Raw genomic sequence first — 21,977 nt, forward strand, 5'->3', positions numbered from 1 at the left:
TGATTTTAGAACTGTCCCATTTATTTTATACAGACAAGTACATCCCTTATCAGACAGCTGGCTAAAGATGACATGGAATGTTACAGTTAAGATTTGTTTGCTTGCATAAAATCCTCACTGTTGAAAATGTTGCAAAAGTGTTCAGTTTTAATTCAATACAAGCCCGTTTTTGTTTTGTTTTTTTCCTGTTTGCTTTACACCGTCACCATTACCGAGTACTGTACACTGACTGGGCGCCACCGGGAAAATAAGACAAACTAGACAAATAGGCCACGCTGCTTTTTTAAAAAAAATTCCTTTTTGGAAAATCTCTGGAATTAACACTGAATGCAGTCGAGTCTCCGCGAAAATTTGGGGGGGATGGGGGGGGGGGGGGGTGTTCAGCTCACATGAGAAGCATACAATGATGCACGAGTGAAGCCTCCGATGCGGATCGGAGGTCGGTAAACGGCAGGTTGCTTCATGTCACCGTGGATGAGGCTCGTATAGAGTTCACGTCCGTGCTCTTTTAAAGCACATGAGTTGAAAAGACACATTCAAGATTTCTTCATTATATGTAGAGATAAAAAAAAAACAAAAAAACACCAACAAAAAGGGCTGAGAATGAACCTGCTCAGGTCTCTCCGTTCTGGACTCGAGCGACGGGAGGCTGCATGAAGTCTTTGAAGGGTCCCAGGGCCTCTTTCAGAGCCGAGCTCACCTCAGACGAGGAGCACGTGATGCACTCCACCAGCGTGGGGTACAGGCCGATCACCTGAGCCCACGTGTTGTCATCCACTGCAGGAGGAACACAAAGGAACAAAAGGGGAGACAGGCAATATGAATTGTGGAATGAGGCAATCAAAGAAGTCCCTTTCTCCCATCTGATAGAAATCCCACATGTGCATGGAAACAATCTTGGTTATCTTAACATCTTGAAGGAATGGAATTTGAGAGCTTGATTTCCATACATCCCAGCGATAATGAATATAATAATGGGTCGACCTTGCTGGGAAAAAAAAAGCTTTCCTCAGTCTGGAAATCACAGTTATTCAGAAAAAAAAACACTCCCAATTATGCTCTGACACGTTTTAATGGAATGAGCAGCTGGAAGACTGGGAGAGTGCCATTATCATTCATGTCTTCTCTCTCTATTTTTTTTTGGGTGATCTATTTCCACAGTTTCGTACTCACCATTTTCTGGTTGCGTCTTTTTAAGCGAGTCCATCAGCGTGCTAATTGCTTTCAGCACAAAGATAATCTCAGTCACTTGTTGTCTGAAATGAAAAATGTAAAAAAAAAAAAAAGACTTGATTACGTAGAGATCAAGGATGATACAGAACTGGGCGAAATGGTGAAATGAAGAGAATGCTGGCACAATTACTGAGTCAAGCATTCAGTAGCACATAAAAATCTACATTCAAGCTTTTTTTTTTTAAATGCTCAAAGGAATGTGAGCAGACCTTGGGCAGGAATAAGCTGATGCCAATATAAATGGCTATGCAGTATTTACCGGGGCAGAGGACAGCGTCCGCTCAGTCTCTCGTCCTCCACGTAGCGGCGCAGCACGTCCTGAGACCTCTTGAGCAGCACGGAGAGGGCCATGCGGGATATGTAGCCTTCCTGCGGGGTGGACACCTTGTTGCTGAAGGAGAACTGCAGAAGCGTCTCGAAGCACACCTTGGAAAACTCCTCCCTCATCCTCACATCTATCTCTGCCTCTGAGAGAGAAAAAACATTTACCTAATTAGACGAGGAAGATTTGAGAGAAAATGATGTGGTGAGGCCCACTCAGGCTGTTTTACACGTATAGATGTCCAGCTTGTGATAGTAATATTGTTTAATGAGCTCCGACTCACCAGTAAAGGAGGCGGACTGTGAGTGAATGGAGCCTCTGTTAAGCATAGCCATGATCTGGCCAACAAAGTCTTTGGGAATGAAATTAGCGAACGGTAAAATCTCTGTGCTGATGAGCTGGACGACCTAAATTAAGGGAGACACAACATCAGTGCGCTGGCTGCTCAAAAAATAATAGCCACAAAACTCCCGGTTCGTCGCTTACCTCGACATCAACGCCTTCATTCTTCTGAAATTCTTGAATGGAGAGATTATCCGGGGGAGTGCTGCGAAAGGACGATCGCCAGAAACAATGAGCTTAGATTCTCCGAGCCGCGCAGAAGTACGCTTAAAACACGTTTGTACCTTTTGGTAAAAAGGAAATCTTCGAAGGCATGGGCCAGCTCTGGCCACATAGTCTCGAACTTCCCGGAGGAGGCGTGCTGCCGGGCCACCGGCAGCCCGATGGACAGCACTTTGAGCAGGGAGGAAACGGCGAGCTTCCAGGTGCTCTCTGATGGACAGGCGTACTTCAACCCTAGAGGCATTTTTAAGGTCTGAAGACAAATGAAGAGAAGGAATCAAATACCTGATGGGTGACCAAGAGTACATTTACGATGGGCTTTCTACTGAGGAATCCCCTCGATCTCACTGATCGCTACTGTCCCACATTTGTGCGCCCATCGGTGCTCTCACAGGCTGGGTCGTCAAGGATCCCTCACCTCTGTGCTACATTGTGTTCTCTCTTGTTCTGTTCTAATCCTCTGGGTATGGATTTGATACCGAGAGAGGGGATTACGTGCCGTTTGTGCTTTCGTTCAGGGAAGATTTCAGTGTTGTGTTCATTTACTCTGTTGAATTCATCAGGGAATTATGCTGCCACACTGTTACGAGATAATTGTCGAGATAATAAATACTACTGCAGGGAGAATAAATGCAGTGCAGAGGTTAGGAGCCTGCCCCAGGGCCCCAGGTTACACCAAGACTTTGTATGGAGCCAATGTTTAGCTCGTCTGTTCTTTCCTTACTGGAAATGTTCAAAGTGTAAGACAAAGTATAACCTGCACATTCTTGCACAGCACAAATATAGCCTTCTAAAGCTTCACATTTACAACTGCTTTTGGGTCAGATGTGACCTGAAGATGCAGCAGGAGTCAGAATCTTGAAAGTGACTTGAATTGCGTGAGAGTGGTTAAATAAGCAGGCGACTGAAAATTCAGCCACGTTTGCACATGAGTGGAGGGGAGGCTATGAGGAATACCACTGCATTATTCCTGTCCAAAGGTCAGAAGTGCGGCGTTGGATACCTTGATAATGTTCTGCAGAACCTTCTCGTTGATGACTGCTTTGTGGCATGCCGTTTTATGGTACAGATCTACCACCACCTCCAGAGACCTCTCAGCAAAGGGTACATAGTTTAAGGCAACCCACTCTGCCTGTATGTATAAGAAAATTCAGTCAAAGGAAGTAAAGCAGGAGGGGACATATAAATTAATGTGTAAAAAAAACAAAACAATATCCCTTCACACAAAGCAGCATTTTTAAAAGGCACACATTGTAGAAGTATTCATAATAGATGTATTACAGAACTCTGATAGTAGTGAAAGTCCGCTTCAAGGTTTGTAAGTCAGTACTGCAGATAAAATGCTTCCAAGCCCAAGAGATGACTGTATGTTACAAGGTGTGTCTTTGAGAAATACGAATACAAATCAAACACGGATGAAGAAAAAAAAAAAAAACGACAAAAAACAACACAAAATCAGTTATGACTGGAGCTGCACATGGACGGTGCACACAGAGACCAAAACCACCTGTTAGTGGCAGGCAGAGACAGCGAGCATGGAGCGAGTGAGAGACACTGACAGCTGCCACAGGCAAAACTCACCGGTGCAAACAGCTGGATCTACAAAGGTTATCCAGTCCAAAGAAACAGAATGAGAGAACAATGCAATTAAACTGATGACTTATTTAATTTACAGTGTTGTTTCTGGCTAGACAGATCAGTGACCTGCTTTTTAGAGGGGGAACGTAAATCACTTCTATCAGAAAGGTGATTAGAGAAAAGCTGACAGAGGCCAATAAAGACCACCCATCACATCTGTTTGGTTGGCTCGGGAATTTATTTGATCCTCTTCAACTTCCAAGGATTTAAGCTGATTCAGATCAACAAAATTGTCCAGGATCGCACCAAGTCTGGGCCCCACATGCACATTCAACACCCTGACATGAATTAAGACATGGAACATGTAGCACAAGCATTTCTTTGTTAGAAAAAATGAAGCGTCTTCTACTGATTCAAAAAAGGAAAGAAATTAGTAAAAAATAAATAAATCACCAGTCCTGTGTTTTTTTAGTACTGCCAATAACAGATTGCAATCTAAATACTTTAAAAAAAATACTTTTACTTAAAATACTTTTTATTTAAATACTTTTTTTGCTATTCAAAAGCAACATTTTACGTGATCGTAACTTTTTGATTTTTCATTTTGACTGTAAACTAGGAAAACAGTTTGGCATTTTACCAACAGGATGAATAATAATAGGAGGATTATGAGGAACAAATAGCACGGGACAGACAAAGATGGGGGGTGTTCATGAACACCAAAGAGGAGTGGTGATCTTGCTCAACTTCTGATACGATAAAGCTTATATGCTCAAATGATCCAATAATCCAACTAGACTAACAGCGAAACACTACATGCGAATGGAAACCAAGGCGTATTTCTGGCAGTTCTGCTTCCACCTCCTACCTGGTTGCATTTGGCATTGGCCACGTGTTTTGTTTCCATTCTGCCGTACTGAGGAGGCTTGCAGGAGAACTCCACGAAGAGGAGCAGCTGCTCAAAGATGGCCGGGTACATGACCTGCAGGTTCTCCGGTCCCACACAGATGGCCTGCAGCAGGGAGGGAACAGAGGAACAAACACTGCTCACATCGACTGTGGGATGACACGTTGCATATTTAGCAGAGTGACGTATTAAAATTGGTAGAGGAAACTGAAATCAGTGAGGGTTATTATATCATCTTTGGGGAGTCAATTTCCTTTGCTCACCTTCTGTAAAACATCCAGAGATGTTAGCACAGATTCCTGTAGGCTGGTGAGCACCGCCTCAGTGTATGAGGGGAGAATGAAGGGTGAGGCATCACTACTGATAGGCACAGACACAGCTCCATGGAGGATGACCCCAAGTTTCTTCAGATCCTCCATACTGAAGTTTGCTTTTATATGCTGGTAGAGAGCCGGGAAAATCTGGATCAGCGCTGTGAGGAAAGGCTGACTGGGGATGAAGGACAGCTTCCCCGTCACGTCGCTTGGAGGTCTCGTGCTGTCCGTTCCAGTTCGATACCATGTGTTCCAAGCAGACCACCACAAGGCAGAGTCTTCTAAAGCTGAATCCTCACCTGGCGGAGGGGCCTGCAGCTCCGCGCCATTGTAGCGTGTAAGCCGCTCAACTAGCGAGTCTGAACGGATAAGGGGTCTGCCTGGTCCGGATGCAGAGAGGGGATCAATGAGCACAGGGGGGACACCCATGGCAGCGAATGCATCGCTTGCTTTGTCCGAGTCTTTCACAGGTGTAACTATCTGGAGGATTTCTTGAAAGCTCTTTAGGGCGGCCAGCGAGACTTCGTTGTTTTTACTGAGAGCAGCCGACTGAATGTGGTTTAACAGCACCTCCCAGGCCTCGAAGAAATCCCCTGCGGACACCAGACAAAATGGCGGGGCAGTGCGAAACTGCCAATTATAATGTGATAAATGGAACGGTGATATGTGCTGCATCTGATTCAAGGGCCGCAGACAGTGAGATGGCACCCCCATCGACAACGGCAGGTTCACCACTGAACACGGTCTAATTCTGAATACATTAAACAATCCTCAGAGGCCCATAAAGTGATATTACTTTACCAGTTGTAATTATTCATTTGGTCCTGGTTATTTTTAGGAAGGACTGCGTTGCTCTAAGCCATTTTACATGTATTAGGCTGGAAATTGTGCTGTATATTATAAGATGCCTCTTGCAATTTGGCTCTGGTTAAGATGTTCAGAGGGATGAGAGCAGCTAATGAGAACACGCATTTTATCAGTCAGGTCTCACTGGAATATTAGGTCATGTTTATTGGGGCTTAAAACAAACTTTATATGCAGTAATATTGCAGTAACAACTTGGCCTTTTTTGGACCTTTGTTACACTCGACTTTTATTTATGAATACAAATAAACATATCATTTTATTTATTGTGTTTATAACTCCAAGTCAGCTGTGTCCTATTCCTGTAGTATGTTGGACTTCCACATTATGGCTGGTGCAGAGTCTGGATAACTGGAAGGCTCACCTAACTGTTGAAGCAGATACCGCCGTGTGTTGAAAATGCGTGCCACCCCGGCCAGAGTCAGAACCCACGTTTCTGCCCATTGTTTCTCTGCCGTGTCTCGGGAATGGTGAATCAGGATGTTCCCGCCGCCCGACTCGATCTTCTCCTTATCGGCTGTGGTGGACGACCTTCTCACACGATCGAGCAAGTGGAACAATACCTAGTGGTGACAAGTGCAAATGCAAAAAAGAGATGGATGCAAAGAAGGAAAAACGGGAATAAAAAGATATTTTAGATGTTATAAAATGATAAAAAGGAATTGCTCAGTACCTTCCAGATCACGATATGCCACGTTTGCTGCTGCAGCAGGGTCCCATGCGCTGCAATGGTTGAAAACAATGTCTGTCCGGCGCTTTTACGCACAGCGGGCCGTGGGTCAACGCACAACTCGCCCAGCTTGGCATACAGGCACAACCACAGGCAATCGAAAGGGGGGGCAGGGTGGAAGGGCCGGTTCAGGATCTCTCCTTTCTCTTGAGCCTGTTTCTGCAGAGCTTCTTCATCTTTTTCTAACTCTTGTGTGATGGCTTCTCCTCTTTGGAAGAAATAGTCTGAGATGTTCCACTGTGGATGAAGCAGCATGAAAGGGTATAAAGTGAATGAATGAATAGAGTAACCCATAGATCAATATAGGGTTTCTCATGTCTTGAATAATGTATAAAGTATCTATTAGATGTCAAATTTGATAACATAATTCAACAAAATACATTTTAGCTCTATGTTTCATTCTTAGAGTGTGTCTGACTGATGCAAAAGCATAACCCCACCACAAATCTTGAACTTTTGTTTTCTCACCAGCAGTCCGATGGAGGTCAGGCTGATGTTGAGTTCCTGGTTCTGCAAGCCAAAACTTCCAGCTACATCCACGACAATCTGGAGGCAGGTGCAAGGCATTGTTGGCAGGAAGTCTGTCACCACCAACTGCAGGCACTGGAAGGCTGTTCGGATCAAGGATTCCCTGCGAGAAAGGACACACAGCGGGAGGTTACATCCCTAAATTAGTTACAGTGCCTTTTTACATGTAATACATGTGCATACATCCCATACATCCCAATTTAGGAGTCAGCGAAGGGTGTAACAGCCCTGTTTGTTCTCCTATTCTTACCCTTGGTCATTTCGGATGGCTCCTATGACACCCAAGACGAGGGGCCAGCCGGGCCCCAGACTGTCACCTTGACTCTGGAGAATCTGCAGGACACTCTCCAGCTGTTTCTGCCGGATGTCTGCATGGAGCACGTTGGACAACTCCTTCAGGGGGTTAAGCAGCATCAGCTGCAGCCGCTTGGGAAACAACACAAGAAACAAAAGGTTGCTGATGAAAAAACCTTTGAAAATGTGTCGTATATGATGGCAAATATGAAATCTGTAGACACAATGAAGCAGAATTATGTATTTATTAGGAAATATAACTAGAAATACTTTTTTCAAAATGGTCCCCCACCACAGAAGTGTTGCAACATCTCTTGCATTCAATGTGTTTCAGTCTGAATCAAATATTTAATGATTTTCCATACGTATTCATTTCAGAGGATGGCTGGATACAGTGGGTGTCCACACAATTATAGTTTTTTATAATAATATTTAATAGCTAAGCATTGAATGAAAAACCTTGACGAAAATTACTTGCATTTCACCATCGACATAATTTGTTTAGTTCCCACGGCTCTATTAATCTTCTTGGAAATCACTTTCCTGTCACCCTCTTTGTCTGTTAACACCCGCATGAAGGTAATTCTTTTGTTTGGAGTGACGGGAGAAATTGTGTGACATTTCATTCCTCAGTGATTTAACCCACGTTCTTTTCTACATCAGCCAGGGAGGATGTTTATAAATGTCATTATAAGCACCCAAAAAACAAAGACAAGAAGATCAAACAGTCCTTGGGAGAAGAATGGAAATTGCTCAGCGATTCCTATGCAGGTTTATACCTGATTGTGTGCCAGCGGAGGGTCATGTTTGAAGGCAAGTCCAGCTTTAATAAGAGCGGTTAATGCTTCGGCGCCCCACTCTCTCATTCTGGAGTTTGGGTGCTGACAGACCTGCAGGAGACGGACCAGAGACGGCTCATTGAATGCAGAGATGGTTCAGGGTTGTGTTTCCCAGCAGTGTTTGCAGATGGTGGACGTGACATAATCCAATAGACGTGTGAGTCCAATGTTTTTGACAGTACAATCATCAAAGCTGGTGTACGTATTCATTCAGACGATGAATAAAGATTTAACTGAACCTACCGTGACACAAAAGCCTGTCTTCAACTTTCAAAATCCCAGTGAAATTAAACCATGCGAAGCTAAACTGTGAATTTAATTAATCATCTTTGGTTTTTCGGCTGTTTGTCAGATTTAATGCCAAGCTTTAGAAGAGAGGAAGAAACAAAATGCACTCCTTACAGGCACACATCAGCCACTGCTAATAAGATGCAGGCGGAAACCTTGAAGCATCAAATGTATCTGTTTATTATTTTTCCATTCTTTGCTGTACTCAATTTCTAATCAATCAAATTTAGTGTTCCATATCGCAATGTGCAGCTGTAAGTAAACAAGACAGAAATGGCATTTTGTTTAAAGCACTTCGCTGGTGCATTTTCACACGATTGGTCACTTACAAATTACTATTTGAATGTGCAAAAGAGGACAAAACTAAAAATTGGCACAAGAGCACAGACACATTTTGGACCACGTTTTTGCTGCGAGATTGAGGAGAAATCAGCGCAAAACGGAGGGAGGAAGCAGATGATTGTAAAAAACATGGTCTGAGCTTACCTTCTGCAAAACAGTAAGGGTGCAAAAGAGAGGAAAACAGAAGAAAATATGAAGAACTCCTCAGGATAGTTTTAAAAACACACAGCTCTACACAGGAGTCCTCTGACAGGTGCAGCCATGCATCGACTCATAAAGGTAACAACGTTATAATCAAAATGGAACCTCTAAATATAAAAAGCTCCTTTGGTGCATTTAATTGTTTATATTGTCTCAGCAACAGATTTTACCTCCAAAAGGTGACCTGTTAATGGTCTCCACAAGATTTCTATGCGGTCCATGTTGACCAGGCCAGTCTCCAGCAGCTTGGCCACAGCGAACAGAGAAGGCTCCTGAAGACAGACAATAAACACTCCAATTAAAATCCACTATGTGTGAAACAAGAAAAACATTTCTGTACATCAAATCTGCTTGATAAAATATTGACCTTATTGTTTCCATAGGCCATTTCCATGGCTTCCATGGAGAGGGAACAGAGGGCATTGATCAAGTGATGCAAGGACACGTCATCCAGGTATCTAGGATGCACAGTGCAAATTAGGAATATTTTGGTAATAAAGAGTTACTTTAAAGATTTATTTTGTTTACACAGAAATAGTTCTTACTGGGAGCTTTCAAAGAGTCTGGACAAGATATTGGAGATAACGGGCAGGTCGGTCATCACAGCTGTGGTCAGCACCTTGGGGGTTAAAGACGTGAGCTGTTTTTTTTCCTGCCTGCACCGATAACAAAATCAAAGATCTGTACTAACTGCAGGATTACTCACTGTGCTGGGTCCTTCCACAGCTCTGCCGGGCTTCAGGGCACCGCCCGCCCCCGGCTTCAACCCCAAGATCCACACTAGATGCTTAAAGAAAACAGTGAGATACTTCAGGGTAGGCAAGGAAGCCACCAACATTTTATCACAGCAGATAAAACCAAAAGGAAAGGTAGATAGAAAAAAAGTAGCTTTGTCTCTTCTTCAGGGTATGAGGGGGAAAAGGGTTTTGTTTGCAAATGTGATACATTTTCTCTAAACCAGCATCTTAAATTAAATGATCTTATAAGTGCACATATGGTAATGAAAGGCTACCTAAATGTGTGTAATTAACAGGAATACAGCTGTGGTCTGCCATAGAGATGATTTACCTGCAGTGTGGCCAGTACTAGCTGCCAGGAGGTGCCCAGTACTGCACCATGACAGTGGGCCAAATTCAACAACGTCCGCATACACTGGATGTTCTTCGCAGTCAGCTGACACAACGACAGACAAATATATAATAGTGGAGACATTTTCAAGCTGAAAAAATATGTTAACATCCTTACATTTGTGTTTCAGGCATTGTAACACAGATAAGTTGAGAAATGTTCTCTGTAAAGATCTATTTTTGGGGGGATTTTAATAACCCATCAATTCTCTGTTAACGCTGTTGTGACGTAATTGTGCGTGTCTTTACCACTACTGTGCCCTGGGGCTGAGCGGAGAGCGGCTGCCCGACAGCCACCACCTGCTGATGAGACTCGCTGGTGGGGCTGATGATCTGCACATTCTGGCCCTGGATTGAGTATGCTGTGAAGAGTACACATGTCCAAACACCCGGCATTAAAATCAGAGACAGTAACGCACACGAAAGAATTTCGCAACTTTCTTAATTAACTCAAGGCAGACATCCATCTCAAGCTGAGACCCAATTTGCCAGCTTTATCTCGACAAGGTAATATGTAAATAATGAGTGCCCAAGTTGCTGATTTGAGAGTGGTGTGTATTTGTGTATTTATTCATCTGCAGCCTCTCCGGGACTCTTAATTAAGCCACCATGCAAAGTTAAGGATTAACACTGTTGGGCAAAAGGGACACGCAAAATATCGGCAGTTTGCGTTAAGCTGGTTTCGCAGGATGCTTTTCTACATCCTGGGAGCTGAGGAGCTCATTAGTTGAACATTAATGTGAATAAAAGTGTTGCATTGATTATATTCCACACCTTTGGTGGAGAGGTTGGCTCCATTACTGCTCAGCACAGTCAAGGCATAATGTGGTGGGAGAGAGGCTTTGCAGATGGCTGTGATGAAGGCATCACGGGGGGTCACCAGGCCAAGTCGACCACACAGTGAGGCCATGGTCAGTTCTGCTTTTAAGATGTTCTCTGTCGCAGTCTCGTCAGTGCTGAGGAGATTGAACGAGAGGTTTTAACACATATGAAATAATAAAAAATGCTTCAATTTCAATATCCTTCTTCTTTCATTGTAATTTTCTACTTACCTGGCATCTAAAAGCAAAGACAAAGCAGCTAACAAGCCACACCAGCAAGCATTGACCATCTCCTCCCATACAACATGGGCTTCTGTTAAGGGAGCACATAGTTAGTGAGTTAGTGGGGATTTTCTTTTCTTTCACTTTTATTTAATGTATCTCATCTCCACACCTGGTGGTGGCTGCCACTCCTTATCAGGATGAGCCTCCCTGAACTCTGCAGCTGCTTCTTCCTCTACGGACAGTTCTCTTTCAATCATAGTTGTGATGCCTCGTACCAGGTCAAGGAGAGCACTGAAGGCCACAGACATGGCATAGCCTTCTGGGATTGAAGGAGGCTCCACCTTGTCCAGCATCTCTAAACTGGAGGTAGAAAGAAAAGGTAAAGAAAAACGACACACATTTTTAGGATACAAATAGCTAATAAAAGCTAGCATTTATGTTGCATGTAGCAGGATATTTATTCCCTCAAAAAACAGTCTTGCTTTGTGTTGTTTTGCAAGAATTAAATATGCAAATTTAATTTATAAAAGTCATTTTATCATACAACGTGGGACTTACTACGTGGCCTTAGCACTGCCCTGGACACTAACAGTCATGAGGGGAATCCAGGTGCCACGGAATTCAAAAGCAGCCTGCGTGGAAAGATTTCCGCTGACCCCTCCTGCACCTGGGCCACCTTGTGCCACACCCTGGGTACCTGAACCTGAGCCACCTGCACAGAAAATCAAAGAGTAATGAGAACAGTAGATGAGATGGGGCAGACCTTGAGCACAGCTGAGGTAGGTGGATTTAACTGTGACGCTTTCCTAATAAAATGAGGGTGTGCTTTTGAAGGGTTCATGGAAACAATAACAAATGGAGAGACTGACCTGCGGGCGCACTAGCAGCAGCACTGTTTCCTGCATTGGGAACAATAAAGAGGGACTGGATGAAGGAGCCGAGTGCATTGACGATGTCTCTGAACACCTTAGTGGAGTGCTGTTTCATGTCATACGACTGACAGAATGAACTGGGGGAAAAAGTAGACATGAATATAGAAACTGTGTGAAACTGACAGTCCAGAACCACAGTGAGACCTGCTTGACTTAATATTTGCTTGGTTAGCCAAAGGCCACAGCTTACACTCAACTGTATATGTTAAAAAGAGTAAACACAGTGGACTACGAAGCACATCAAACTGTAATGGGAAAAGGTAATATATCAAACTGGCGCAGTCATCTTTCTTCTTACCGTAATAAATGTGGTTGCACACACAGCCGGTGGACTGATTCCACAGCCACAGCTCTCAGCCACTGTGGTTTCTCCCCATCAAGAAACTTCACCAGCAGAGACAAAAAGATCTCACACTCAGTCACCTGCAAAATAACAATAAACTTAAGACAACATTTTACAACATTAGACATCCAAGTCTAGGTGGGACATTCAGCCACCATTGTACTGCAAACTGAAGGTACCCTGTGGTAAAAATCCTCCAATTCTTTAGCAATTTAATAAATTTATTTCAATTTCAATGGCCATTTGATGAGGCTCATTAAAACAGTTGGAGTAGATTAAGATAAAGTGGTGGTCCTTCCTTTAATTCAGATCAGACTGGATAAGCAAAAGTGTCTCCTTTATTTCATTGCTCCAATACCAGTAAACTGTAGAAATGCTTGATGAGGACTGAGACAACACGCAGCAGTCTCATGCAGATGGGGAAGTAGGGTTTCTCCACAGGAGCTGGTGATGAGGCGCTGCTGCTGCCCTGACGAAACTTAATGTTGGGTGAGAAGAGTTTGATCACAAGCGGACAGACTCGTTCCTTCAGCAGGAAGCTGAACTCCTGGTGCTGTGAAGGAGACAGAGAGAGAGAAATGGATACTAATATGTAGTCATGAGCCTAAAATTTAATGAAAAAAGGCTAAAAATCCAATGAAATGCAAGAGGATGAACAATACCTGTAGAAAAACTCCAGGAAAATCATTAAGAACAGACTCTAGCAGTTCTAATCCAAATGTCCGAGTCATCTCTGTCATGCCCACCAACCAGTAAGGCGCATCTGCATTTACCAGCTGGCACAAATCCTGCAAGAGCACGCAAATGGCATTTTACAGAATTCACATTTCACAATGGTTGAAAATAATCAAATCACTGAGCTTTGCATAACCACAAAAAAGAGCAGTGGGCGAGGACTGACAGTCTGAAAGACGCTTTTATTCAAGACTAATAAAGCTCAAAATTAAAGGAAGACAGAAGTCATATTAAATTCCACTTGTGGGGATTTGCTCACAGAATCCCTCCATAGGTGACATCACAAGACATAAAACCCATCATGTCTAAAGATTTTACTCCTAATTTGTGGGAGGTGTGTGGAAGGATGTCTCCCTCTGGTGGACATACCTGGAACAACATATAAGCGTCTTTGGCGCTTGGCCTCAGAGTGGTGACAGACCGCCTGTTGGTGTTGCCCTGCACGGGAGGAGGCTGCTCCACAATACCTGGAGGCAAGGCAGCTCGTAACATGAGGCATTTCTCCCATGGCTGCATTATACACTCTTACAGTAACAGGCTGGATTATTTCATTTAGATTTTTTATCAGTCCTTCAAGAGGCGTTACACAGCAGATAATAAAATCAGTTCAGACAGCCCAAATGTCCTCTGACCTTTGAACCGCTCATCTTCAGCCACCATCCGCTCAAAGACCACAGTGACAACCTGTCTGACAGTGGCAGCTGCTGTGTTGTTGGTGATGTTGTCCTTGGTGAAGTGCAGGCGGAAACACAGCACGATTGCCTGGCGACAACAAGAGGATCAGGCTTCTGTATATTGAGTAGTGAGCCTAAATTAAGTGACAATGCATTTGTTGTTCAAGTAAGAAGGTCGATGGAAAGAAAAGCTTAACCGAATGTAACTACCAAAAATAAAACAACACTTATAGATGCATCTGCCTGTCTGAGCAGTGCAGTTTCTTGTGAATACACCATATATGAGCAGTGTTTGGGGTAAAAGAGCGTGCTTGGGATGTACCTTGGAGAGTACTTCGTCATGTACCACCGTGTTGGTCGTCAGCAGTACAAGGACGGTCTGTAAAAGTTTCAGCTCCTCCAAACCATTCTCCATTAGCTGCCACAGCATGTTGATGATGTTCCCTGCAGCTGCCTGTCACACACACACAAATACACACACGCCATGACTGTACACATGGACCTTAATGAAAACATAGCATTACACTGTTTAAACTCCACTGAAACAGAGCTGAGGCACTCTCAGTCACATGACTCAACAAAGAAACGCACAGAAACACACACTTGTGGAACCAGTCGGTGCCGTCTGCAAACAGGCATCATATTGAGAACCGGAAGGAACAATAAACTAGTTCTGGTTGAATATTTTGTTACTTGATGATGAAAGTAATTGACACCAAAGTATAAACAGGGCAACACAACGCATTATACAAACCCTCGAGACACATTCATTCATGCATGGGCTGCCAACGCAGAATGTTTAATTCATTGGAATTAATTTGAAATAATGTATTTTTCTAATGCAATTAACTTGTGCTAATTTAGTCGATGGGCAGCCGATCATGGAGGAGAGAAAAGTGTTATTAAATTTAAAAAATGAAAGAATGTGACCTGGGGGGGTTTAAGTACAAGGAAGTACCAGGAAAACAAAGAGGAAACCATTAACAAGTGTTATTACTATGTAAGAACCAAATGATTTCTTTTCAGAATCAATTCTTAGTGCTGAATAGCAGAAATCTACTTATGATCTGGAAATATTGGTAGTACTCTCACGGAGGATATGGGAATTATAGGATTTCCTCAGCAAGAGGTAATGACGTATTCCAAGACACCTCATCAAAACCTGTCTCTCTACGGGGGAAATAATCACCCCTTGAAAATGCCTAAAGAATTACGTGTTGTTTTCTTTTTGTACAACCTCTAGTGTTGAACTTGCAAAAACCCTCATCAGTTACTTCAGTTGAGTGTCCTTGTACACATGACAAAAACCTTGAACAAAAGCCATAATACAACCTGTTACCATCTCCAGTATCTGTGAAACTTTGCAATATTATCTTGTGTAAGATTCCAATAGTGTAATGAACTGAAGAAATAAAATGACACTGACAGTGATATGTAAACCACAATAAACACACACTACTGTGAGAATGTTGCACGTTTGTTATGGCTTCAATGTCCCCACAAAGGCAGTAAACATAAGCTCACAGTGAACTTATCAAAGAGATGTTGCAGTTTAGTCGCTGCCAGCTTAAATCTGTTGCCAGCAGCAACAGATTTAGAAATCTGTTGCCAGCAGCAACAGATTTAAGATGAAAACCAATGAAAATAATTAATTTTTTAATGGTAGTAAACACTAAACATGTTTTATTTTAATTCATGATACATTTCTAGACAACAGGTGCACTAAAAATTAAAATAAATGGAAAAATAAAAGATGCATATGACACAACTGCAGGACATATTAAGCAGAACAACATTTTAGTAAACAGAATAGGCAAAACCTTCAGGGACATTGTGTTTGCTCCAAACTCAACAGCTCCCTACTTTGATTTGGACAGACTTTCCTATAATTAAAACAGTACACGGCTCTGATATATGATCAATGATTGAGTGACCTGAGGCATTAATGTCAAGCTTCAAAAGAAATGTTCTTAATCGTGACGGGAAAGAACAAAATCCTCTGCAAGGCTGCGTGAAGGCACTCTCGTACATAATAATCGCCTTCAGTCACTCAATAAACCTCAAGATGAGAGCAAAGGCCCTATATTGATCTCACTTAGAAGCTGCATCCCAAAAGGACAATGGAAACGAGGAGGAGATGACCACCACCTGAAGGCTGTTGTGGACAAACTGCTGCAAGTTGTTATCAGCTTAGCAAAAAACAGCCTTTACTATGTTTCATTAAACCACTATTTAATATAAACACGAGTAATCTAATACCGTGGTCAGTGTAAACGAGTCAGGATACTTACCTCAGACACTACTTCATGGGACATAAGTCTCTGGATGGCAGCCAGACAGAGCTGGGTGATCTTTGGCTCTTTGGTGCCACAGCCCATCAGGAAAGGTTGAACGACCTCCGAGCTGTTCTCCTTCAGAGCTGCAGGAATGAGATTAAACCGCTTGTCACTATATGTCACACCTGATATACGCTTGGTTCTTCAAAGCCTGAAAACCAGTTACAAGTCCTAAAAATGAGGCTTAACTGTAAGGGGCCGTGCTTTCGCAGCAGTGGCTGCTCAAACTATGGAAAGTCTCCCTCCCCGTGTCCTCCACAGTTCTACCTCAGTTCTACCTCAGTTCTGCCAGATATATCTTTAGAAATCTTCAATTCAAAGGAGCTAAATAATTCATTCCAAATAATAACTGATAATTTCACAAAACACTGATTTCTACGGAAATTCCAAAGCTACATCAGATTGCACAGTCTAAGCGCAGAAATCTTTAAATGTTGCCTCAAGTTGCAGCCTCTACAACTCTTATTAGAAGCTGGGCGTTTGTTTATGAAGACAGAATGGAAATAGTTTCCGGCTCAACTGGACTGGTGAGAATTCTGACTAGACTAAATGGATTAATTCTCAGTGGTTCACAAGAACAACTCCACTTGTTCCAGTGCACTTGCTATTTACAAAAAAAAAAAGATGTGGATTTTGAACCCGTCTTCCTTACCTCTGAGTATCTCTGTGTTTCTGGCTGCAATAGTTTTGATCTTGACAATGCCAGACTCTGCAGCCTGGGGGAAAATAAGAAGAAATTAGAGCTTTACATTCAGTATAATATTTACCCCTCCAAAGATGCACAACTGTGCTATTGACTCAGAGTCTGGCTGCGATGACCACAGGGGAGGAACTATTTGGCCCTGCATGCACGGCAACTAAGCTTCTCCAGCAGAGAGCTGTGAAAAAAATGGATTTCCCCAGAGGTAGATACAAAATATAATCTGCTTTATAAACTCTGCAGCTTCTCTATTTTCCAGCTATGCATTCCATTTGCTCCAAGCATCCTCAATTTGTACTTCATTTTGGGACTTGGAGGAAAATCCTTCAGACTGACAGTGAAACCTCGTAGTCGCGATGGACAGTAATGCCTCTCTCAATTTATTTATTATGAATATGACATGTTCAGATACCATCTGCAAAAAACTCCATTAGCAGCGCACAAACTTACAGTAAACAGAAATCAGCATATCTATTCAAACTAAGCTCAGGTGAAGATCATTTTGCAATCTCAGAAGCCAGAAATACTGATCAGATTGAATGTTTCTTTTTGTAAATGATAGAAATAAATAAATTATTTGACCATTAGACACAGTTTGTGTGAAAGTCATTATGCAAATGCTCCTTAGAGTGGCTGTAATATCTGGCAAGGAGGCATCAGAGCTTCAACTGTCACTGGCAAAGTGAGAACTTGAAATTGTGGGTTAGCACACTGGGTTAAAGGTTGAGCTGGCTTTTTTCACGCCATTCCCTGATAAAGTTAATCTTTGAAAAAATGCTAGGCTCCCGCCACCCTATTGTTCCTCAAACTGGGCCAGATGTCTTTACAAGGCGGCAGGCAAAACACAGAGATTTGTTTGTCTCGTTCCGTGGCCGCGCTTGTTATCGCAGCAGCTGAAAGGACGGAACAACATAAAGCAAAAATGACAAGAGCGAGGACGACAAAATCTGGGGAGGACGGAACTAATCAAAAATATGGTTTGGAGGGGGATCAAAACATCAATAAAACCACCCTAGAAATGTATAAACCATGATGTAACTAACTCATAACCTTATGCTTGATGCATTTTTAGAGATTGTGACAGTGCAGTGTCCTGTCCCAGTAATGAAATAAACCAGAAATATGACCCTCAAGGACAGATGTGTTGCATCATTGAGCCAATCTGCACAATCTTCAAAAGCTTTCGATCACGGAAATGAGGCAGTGCCAAAAACCGAGGAGCCTGGGGATGGAACCAGCATGCTTTTTTCAAGCATTGGCCTCTAAAAGAAACATAATAAACTTTCAAATAATTTTGCAGAACTTTATCTCCAAACACTTCGCCAAGATGAAGTTTTTGTTGCCAAGCTGAGGCTGCATTTTTGGACCTAGAACCATGAGCATATAGCATGGAACATAGCAAGCTGTGATGAACGCTATTGTTGCTAATCACTGGTAGACCTTAGCTGTCAAAGAGAACATGTCAGTGACCTGATGTCAAACAAATTCCACACTGTCATAAGTGGAGAGGGTTTTTACTTTTTAATCTGATTTGCTGAAAAGCCACCCCCCCCCCCCAAAAAAAAAAAACAGTCTGGGGACCTTTATTATACTCTAAAAAATGTTGGCTATATAGACAAATAAAGGCTGAAAAGATGTCAGTGAACTATGCAAAGTCAGCAACTAAGACAAGAAAGAAGTATTTGATTGTATCAGAAAACAACAGTTCAAGAGATATTCTATTTATTTGAGAAAACTTTACATGCTGCTAAAACTTTCTTAATAGGAATTTGAACATTAAGAGAAAAAATCTGTCACGTAAAATAAAAATTTAATGTGACTTCTTTATTGTTTAAAGTAGAATTTACACAATGTTCCCGAAAAATATTTTGAATCTGAAAGTAAACCTGGCAGTATAACGGTGTGTAAAATGCAAAGATTCTCATTTCAGAATGACCCATGTTGGCCTGGAAGAACACTGAAGTGAAAAGCAGCACTAGTGAAACTCATCTGAGACCAACTTCCCCCCGAAAAAATGTGGTGACAGACTCAGCATTCAGCAGATTTTGTGAACTGACTAAGCATAAAAGGCCTTTTGAGTCAGAAGCAAACGTGTCACGTCGCCAAATCCTGATTCGTTTGGTATATTTCGACCTGAGCCTGCAAAATTTTAGCTTGGAAAAAGAAAACCACAAGAGTTGGTCGATATCTCAAAGGTTTCTCGCAGTGCAGAAGTGATCAGATGGCTCAGTGAACGTCTAGCTACAGCTGATTCTTTAAAGGACAGAGAGAAGACCCCCCCATGGCCATTTCACCCAGTCAAAAGGAAAACGCACAGCAAGCATCAGTGTTGTGGTGGCTTCACTGACTGGACTAGGATGCAGGGGAAAAAACAACTGGGACCAGTTCATTCTGTCCTTTCAACCTTAAAAAAACAAGGGTTTGTTCTGCAAGAACACTGCTATTCTTTCCTAAAAAAGGTTGGCATTAAGATAAGATGAAACACATGAGCTAAATAGCTACATGCTAACCAGATACAGACCAATTAAAAGAATACACAGAGATCTTAAAAACAAGGTACATTATAAAAGACTAAATGAAGTGTGCAAAAAGGCATAAAATGAAGTTAAATGAACAATAGCCTCCCTTTATCTGTAGCACCGCACAACAATCCCTGGAGGTTTAATCACAATAGCGTGATGAAATTGAAAAAGGTTGTTTATTTTTCAATCACAATTCCATTAATAAGCCCAGGAGGACATCAGTGTCACCCTGCAACACTGTGATGTCGAAGTGGCAATTTTAGGGATAATGGAGATGTTTCATCGGGATTCCTTTGGTCGGGGCCAACGAGCACCCTGAGATGCAAGGAACCTTGGACCATATTCTTCATAGAGATTACAGAGCGGGTTAAGACATGCAAGTGAGATATGGGGTTTAATAAAGTCGGGGTACTGATATGCACCATCTTGCTGAGCCCCAAAAGCCTCATATGAACTTGTTTAATGACCACAGTGACAGAGCAACAAAAGACTGAGCTTGCAGGAGCTAAGAATTACAGGCAATTAAGGCCAAGTGGCTCCAACTGTGATGTTGTCAAGGCATAATACACAACTATGGCACATATTAGCTGTAACCTGTGCTCATTTGCTCAGGGTAACAGTGAATATCTACAGAAAATCTAGCAAAGTAAGTAGTTTAATAATTAATGTGTGACATTAATATAATGGAGTGGGATTTAAACAATATACTCCATGAAACTGATGTCTACGGTCCAGACACCTCATTATGCCACTCTTTTTTAAAGATGAGGCTAGTAATGATCAGTAATGCGGTTTCTCACATTTAGTAAGTCAACCACAAACACACGAAATTGGAGATTTGACTTTTCTGTTGACGAAGCTGAGAAAAAAAAAGTGGTTTGCAAACTATCTTGCAAGATTGCAAAGACAAAAATAAGCCCTAACTCTATATGAAAAAAAAGTACAAAAAAATAATATGAACAACAGAGCCGTAGTAAAAGTTATTTTGATTATTTAAAGCTGTTGAAGCCCAGTGTGTGTAATTACCTCGTAAATCAACTGACACAGCCGAGCTGGGTGTTATAGGTCAGTTTGATTACGAGACACAAACGTTGCAATAAAGCTTCATAATCTCCTCGGACAGTGCTCCACCGGCCCTGCAAACCGCTTTGTGTTGCAACAATTGGTTGCAATTCGGGCCCAACTTTGCTTTCAGCAGCACAGTGCGAGTACACCTCAACATCCACGACCCACAACAGAACACAGGCCCCGGTGGCTGATGGGAAACGGGCACAAACGAAGACCTTAAACGATGGGGATTCGAAATCAACCTCATGATTTAGGTAACGGTTTCATGTAGCTAACTGGGAGGCTAACCTCTTTGACTGGAGGGAATTTCTTCTTGCACTCCATAGACAGAGACCGCAGGTCCGTCTGCATGTTCTCCAACAATTTCTTCACCGCTTCGGGACTGCTGGTTGACATCTTTGACGGCGTCTTCGACAGAAATCTCAAGAAACTTCAAACGCTAAGGTATAGTAGAGTCGCCCAACACGCATCCGCGGCCACACCACGATCCGTTGATACTTCAGTCGGCTCCCATGGAAAATAAAATAAAAACGCCACGGTCCATTGACACAGTATCCCACTTCTGTGCTTCGAGTGTCCGTGTTGGGGACAGCAGCGATGTCACCGGCATATGTTCGCCTCCTTCGCAGCCTGGTGACATTAGCTTAGGGAAGCGATATAGTTCCCATTTATGTCCACTTCTTATTGCTGCTCACTAATCGAAAATATCTGCCAAATTGTGCGATCGGCCATCAGCGGCCGACAGCTCCACTTCCTTTCCCACAATGCTTTGCTGGACAATGACACGTCACTCGGACTTCCGTAAACAGTGACTGCTTCACATGAATTACAGCAGCGGCCCCTGTTGGGAAAACAGCTCGATTACGATTTCTTTTAAAAATACAGAACAATTTAACATCGAAAGAATTGGCTATACTATCCAGTTGACTGTAATAAAATGAGAAATGGTGACATTTTGATACAAGAGATTAGGTAGTCGAAGGATATTGCTTGTAATGTGATAATCATACCTTAAAAATAATAATAAAAAAACGCATCATGCTACTTTGCACAAATTCACTTTCAAATAGGCCACAATTAAATACAAAATTGGGGTTTTCAGCCTTGATTTTGCAGTGTTAATAAATGACAATATGATAAACTGCATTCCCCCAATATCAGTCTACTGTTTACAAGGGTTTTTGTTTCCAAAACCATGTGGCCAACATAACTCTTTCTTGATAAATATATAAATAATTTAGGGGGTATTTGATCTTAAAAATTCTTTGCATGAAAAGTAATGACAAGTAAAATCTCATTTAATCGCTTTAACTTTTTTCATATAAGTTATTTAGTTCACAATCAGACATAAACGCTGCTGTCACATTACCTCCTTGATGGGGGTAATGAAATGAGACACAGTTGCAATTGCTAAAAAGTTACAATTAAATGTATTTTGAATTTGCAATCAGTGGTTAAGGATTCAGTATATGAATTAAGCTTTAATGAAA

General features: G+C 42.3%; 1 protein-coding gene and 1 long non-coding RNA gene across 3 annotated transcripts in view; one reads left to right on the top strand and one right to left on the bottom strand.

The window, feature by feature from the left end:
- On the bottom strand, positions 1-20,916 carry mon2 (MON2 homolog, regulator of endosome-to-Golgi trafficking). Of its 2 annotated transcripts, XM_011607450.2 has the most exons (36): positions 20,776-20,916; positions 16,850-16,913; positions 16,153-16,280; positions 14,184-14,315; positions 13,820-13,949; positions 13,557-13,654; positions 13,115-13,240; positions 12,811-13,005; positions 12,408-12,532; positions 12,047-12,186; positions 11,736-11,889; positions 11,347-11,537; positions 11,184-11,265; positions 10,906-11,087; positions 10,381-10,493; positions 10,073-10,177; positions 9,711-9,791; positions 9,550-9,623; positions 9,372-9,462; positions 9,175-9,276; positions 8,948-8,950; positions 8,114-8,224; positions 7,291-7,466; positions 6,981-7,143; positions 6,456-6,749; positions 6,147-6,345; positions 4,868-5,511; positions 4,566-4,709; positions 3,701-3,718; positions 3,123-3,251; positions 2,182-2,372; positions 2,042-2,102; positions 1,839-1,962; positions 1,493-1,700; positions 1,174-1,256; positions 1-777 (listed from the first exon to the last, which is right to left on the bottom strand). In XM_011607450.2, exons 1-36 carry the CDS (start codon positions 20,881-20,883, stop codon positions 614-616), a joined length of 5,133 nt encoding a protein of 1,710 aa, XP_011605752.2. In that variant the 5' UTR covers positions 20,884-20,916; the 3' UTR covers positions 1-613. The 2 variants fall into 2 exon arrangements, with proteins under 2 accessions (XP_011605752.2, XP_011605753.2); XM_011607451.2 differs by lacking the exons at positions 3,701-3,718; positions 8,948-8,950.
- The window catches only part of LOC105416936 (uncharacterized), a 4,547-nt gene continuing 3,108 nt past the window's right edge, over positions 20,539-21,977 (top strand). The window contains exons 1-2 of the long non-coding RNA XR_964817.2: positions 20,539-20,741; positions 20,814-20,931. This is a non-coding gene — a long non-coding RNA (uncharacterized lncRNA). The remainder of the gene's footprint in view (positions 20,742-20,813; positions 20,932-21,977) is intronic.

The sequence above is a fragment of the Takifugu rubripes genome, chromosome 9 (assembly GCF_901000725.2).
Source record: "Takifugu rubripes chromosome 9, fTakRub1.2, whole genome shotgun sequence".
NCBI classification, from domain to species: domain Eukaryota; kingdom Metazoa; phylum Chordata; class Actinopteri; order Tetraodontiformes; family Tetraodontidae; genus Takifugu; species Takifugu rubripes.

Bases quoted from the DNA above. Each gene is read 5' to 3' on its own strand.
- mon2 (XM_011607450.2), bottom strand. From the start codon at position 20,883: ATGTCAACCAGCAGTCCCGAAGCGGTGAAGAAATTGTTGGAGAACATG. The intron at 14,316-16,152 runs GTAAGTATCCTG...TGTGTGTGACAG, and splicing joins CCCATGAAGTAGTGTCTGAG to GCAGCTGCAGGGAACATCAT. The intron at 6,750-6,980 runs GTGAGAAAACAA...CTTCATCCACAG, and splicing joins TGACCTCCATCGGACTGCTG to TGGAACATCTCAGACTATTT.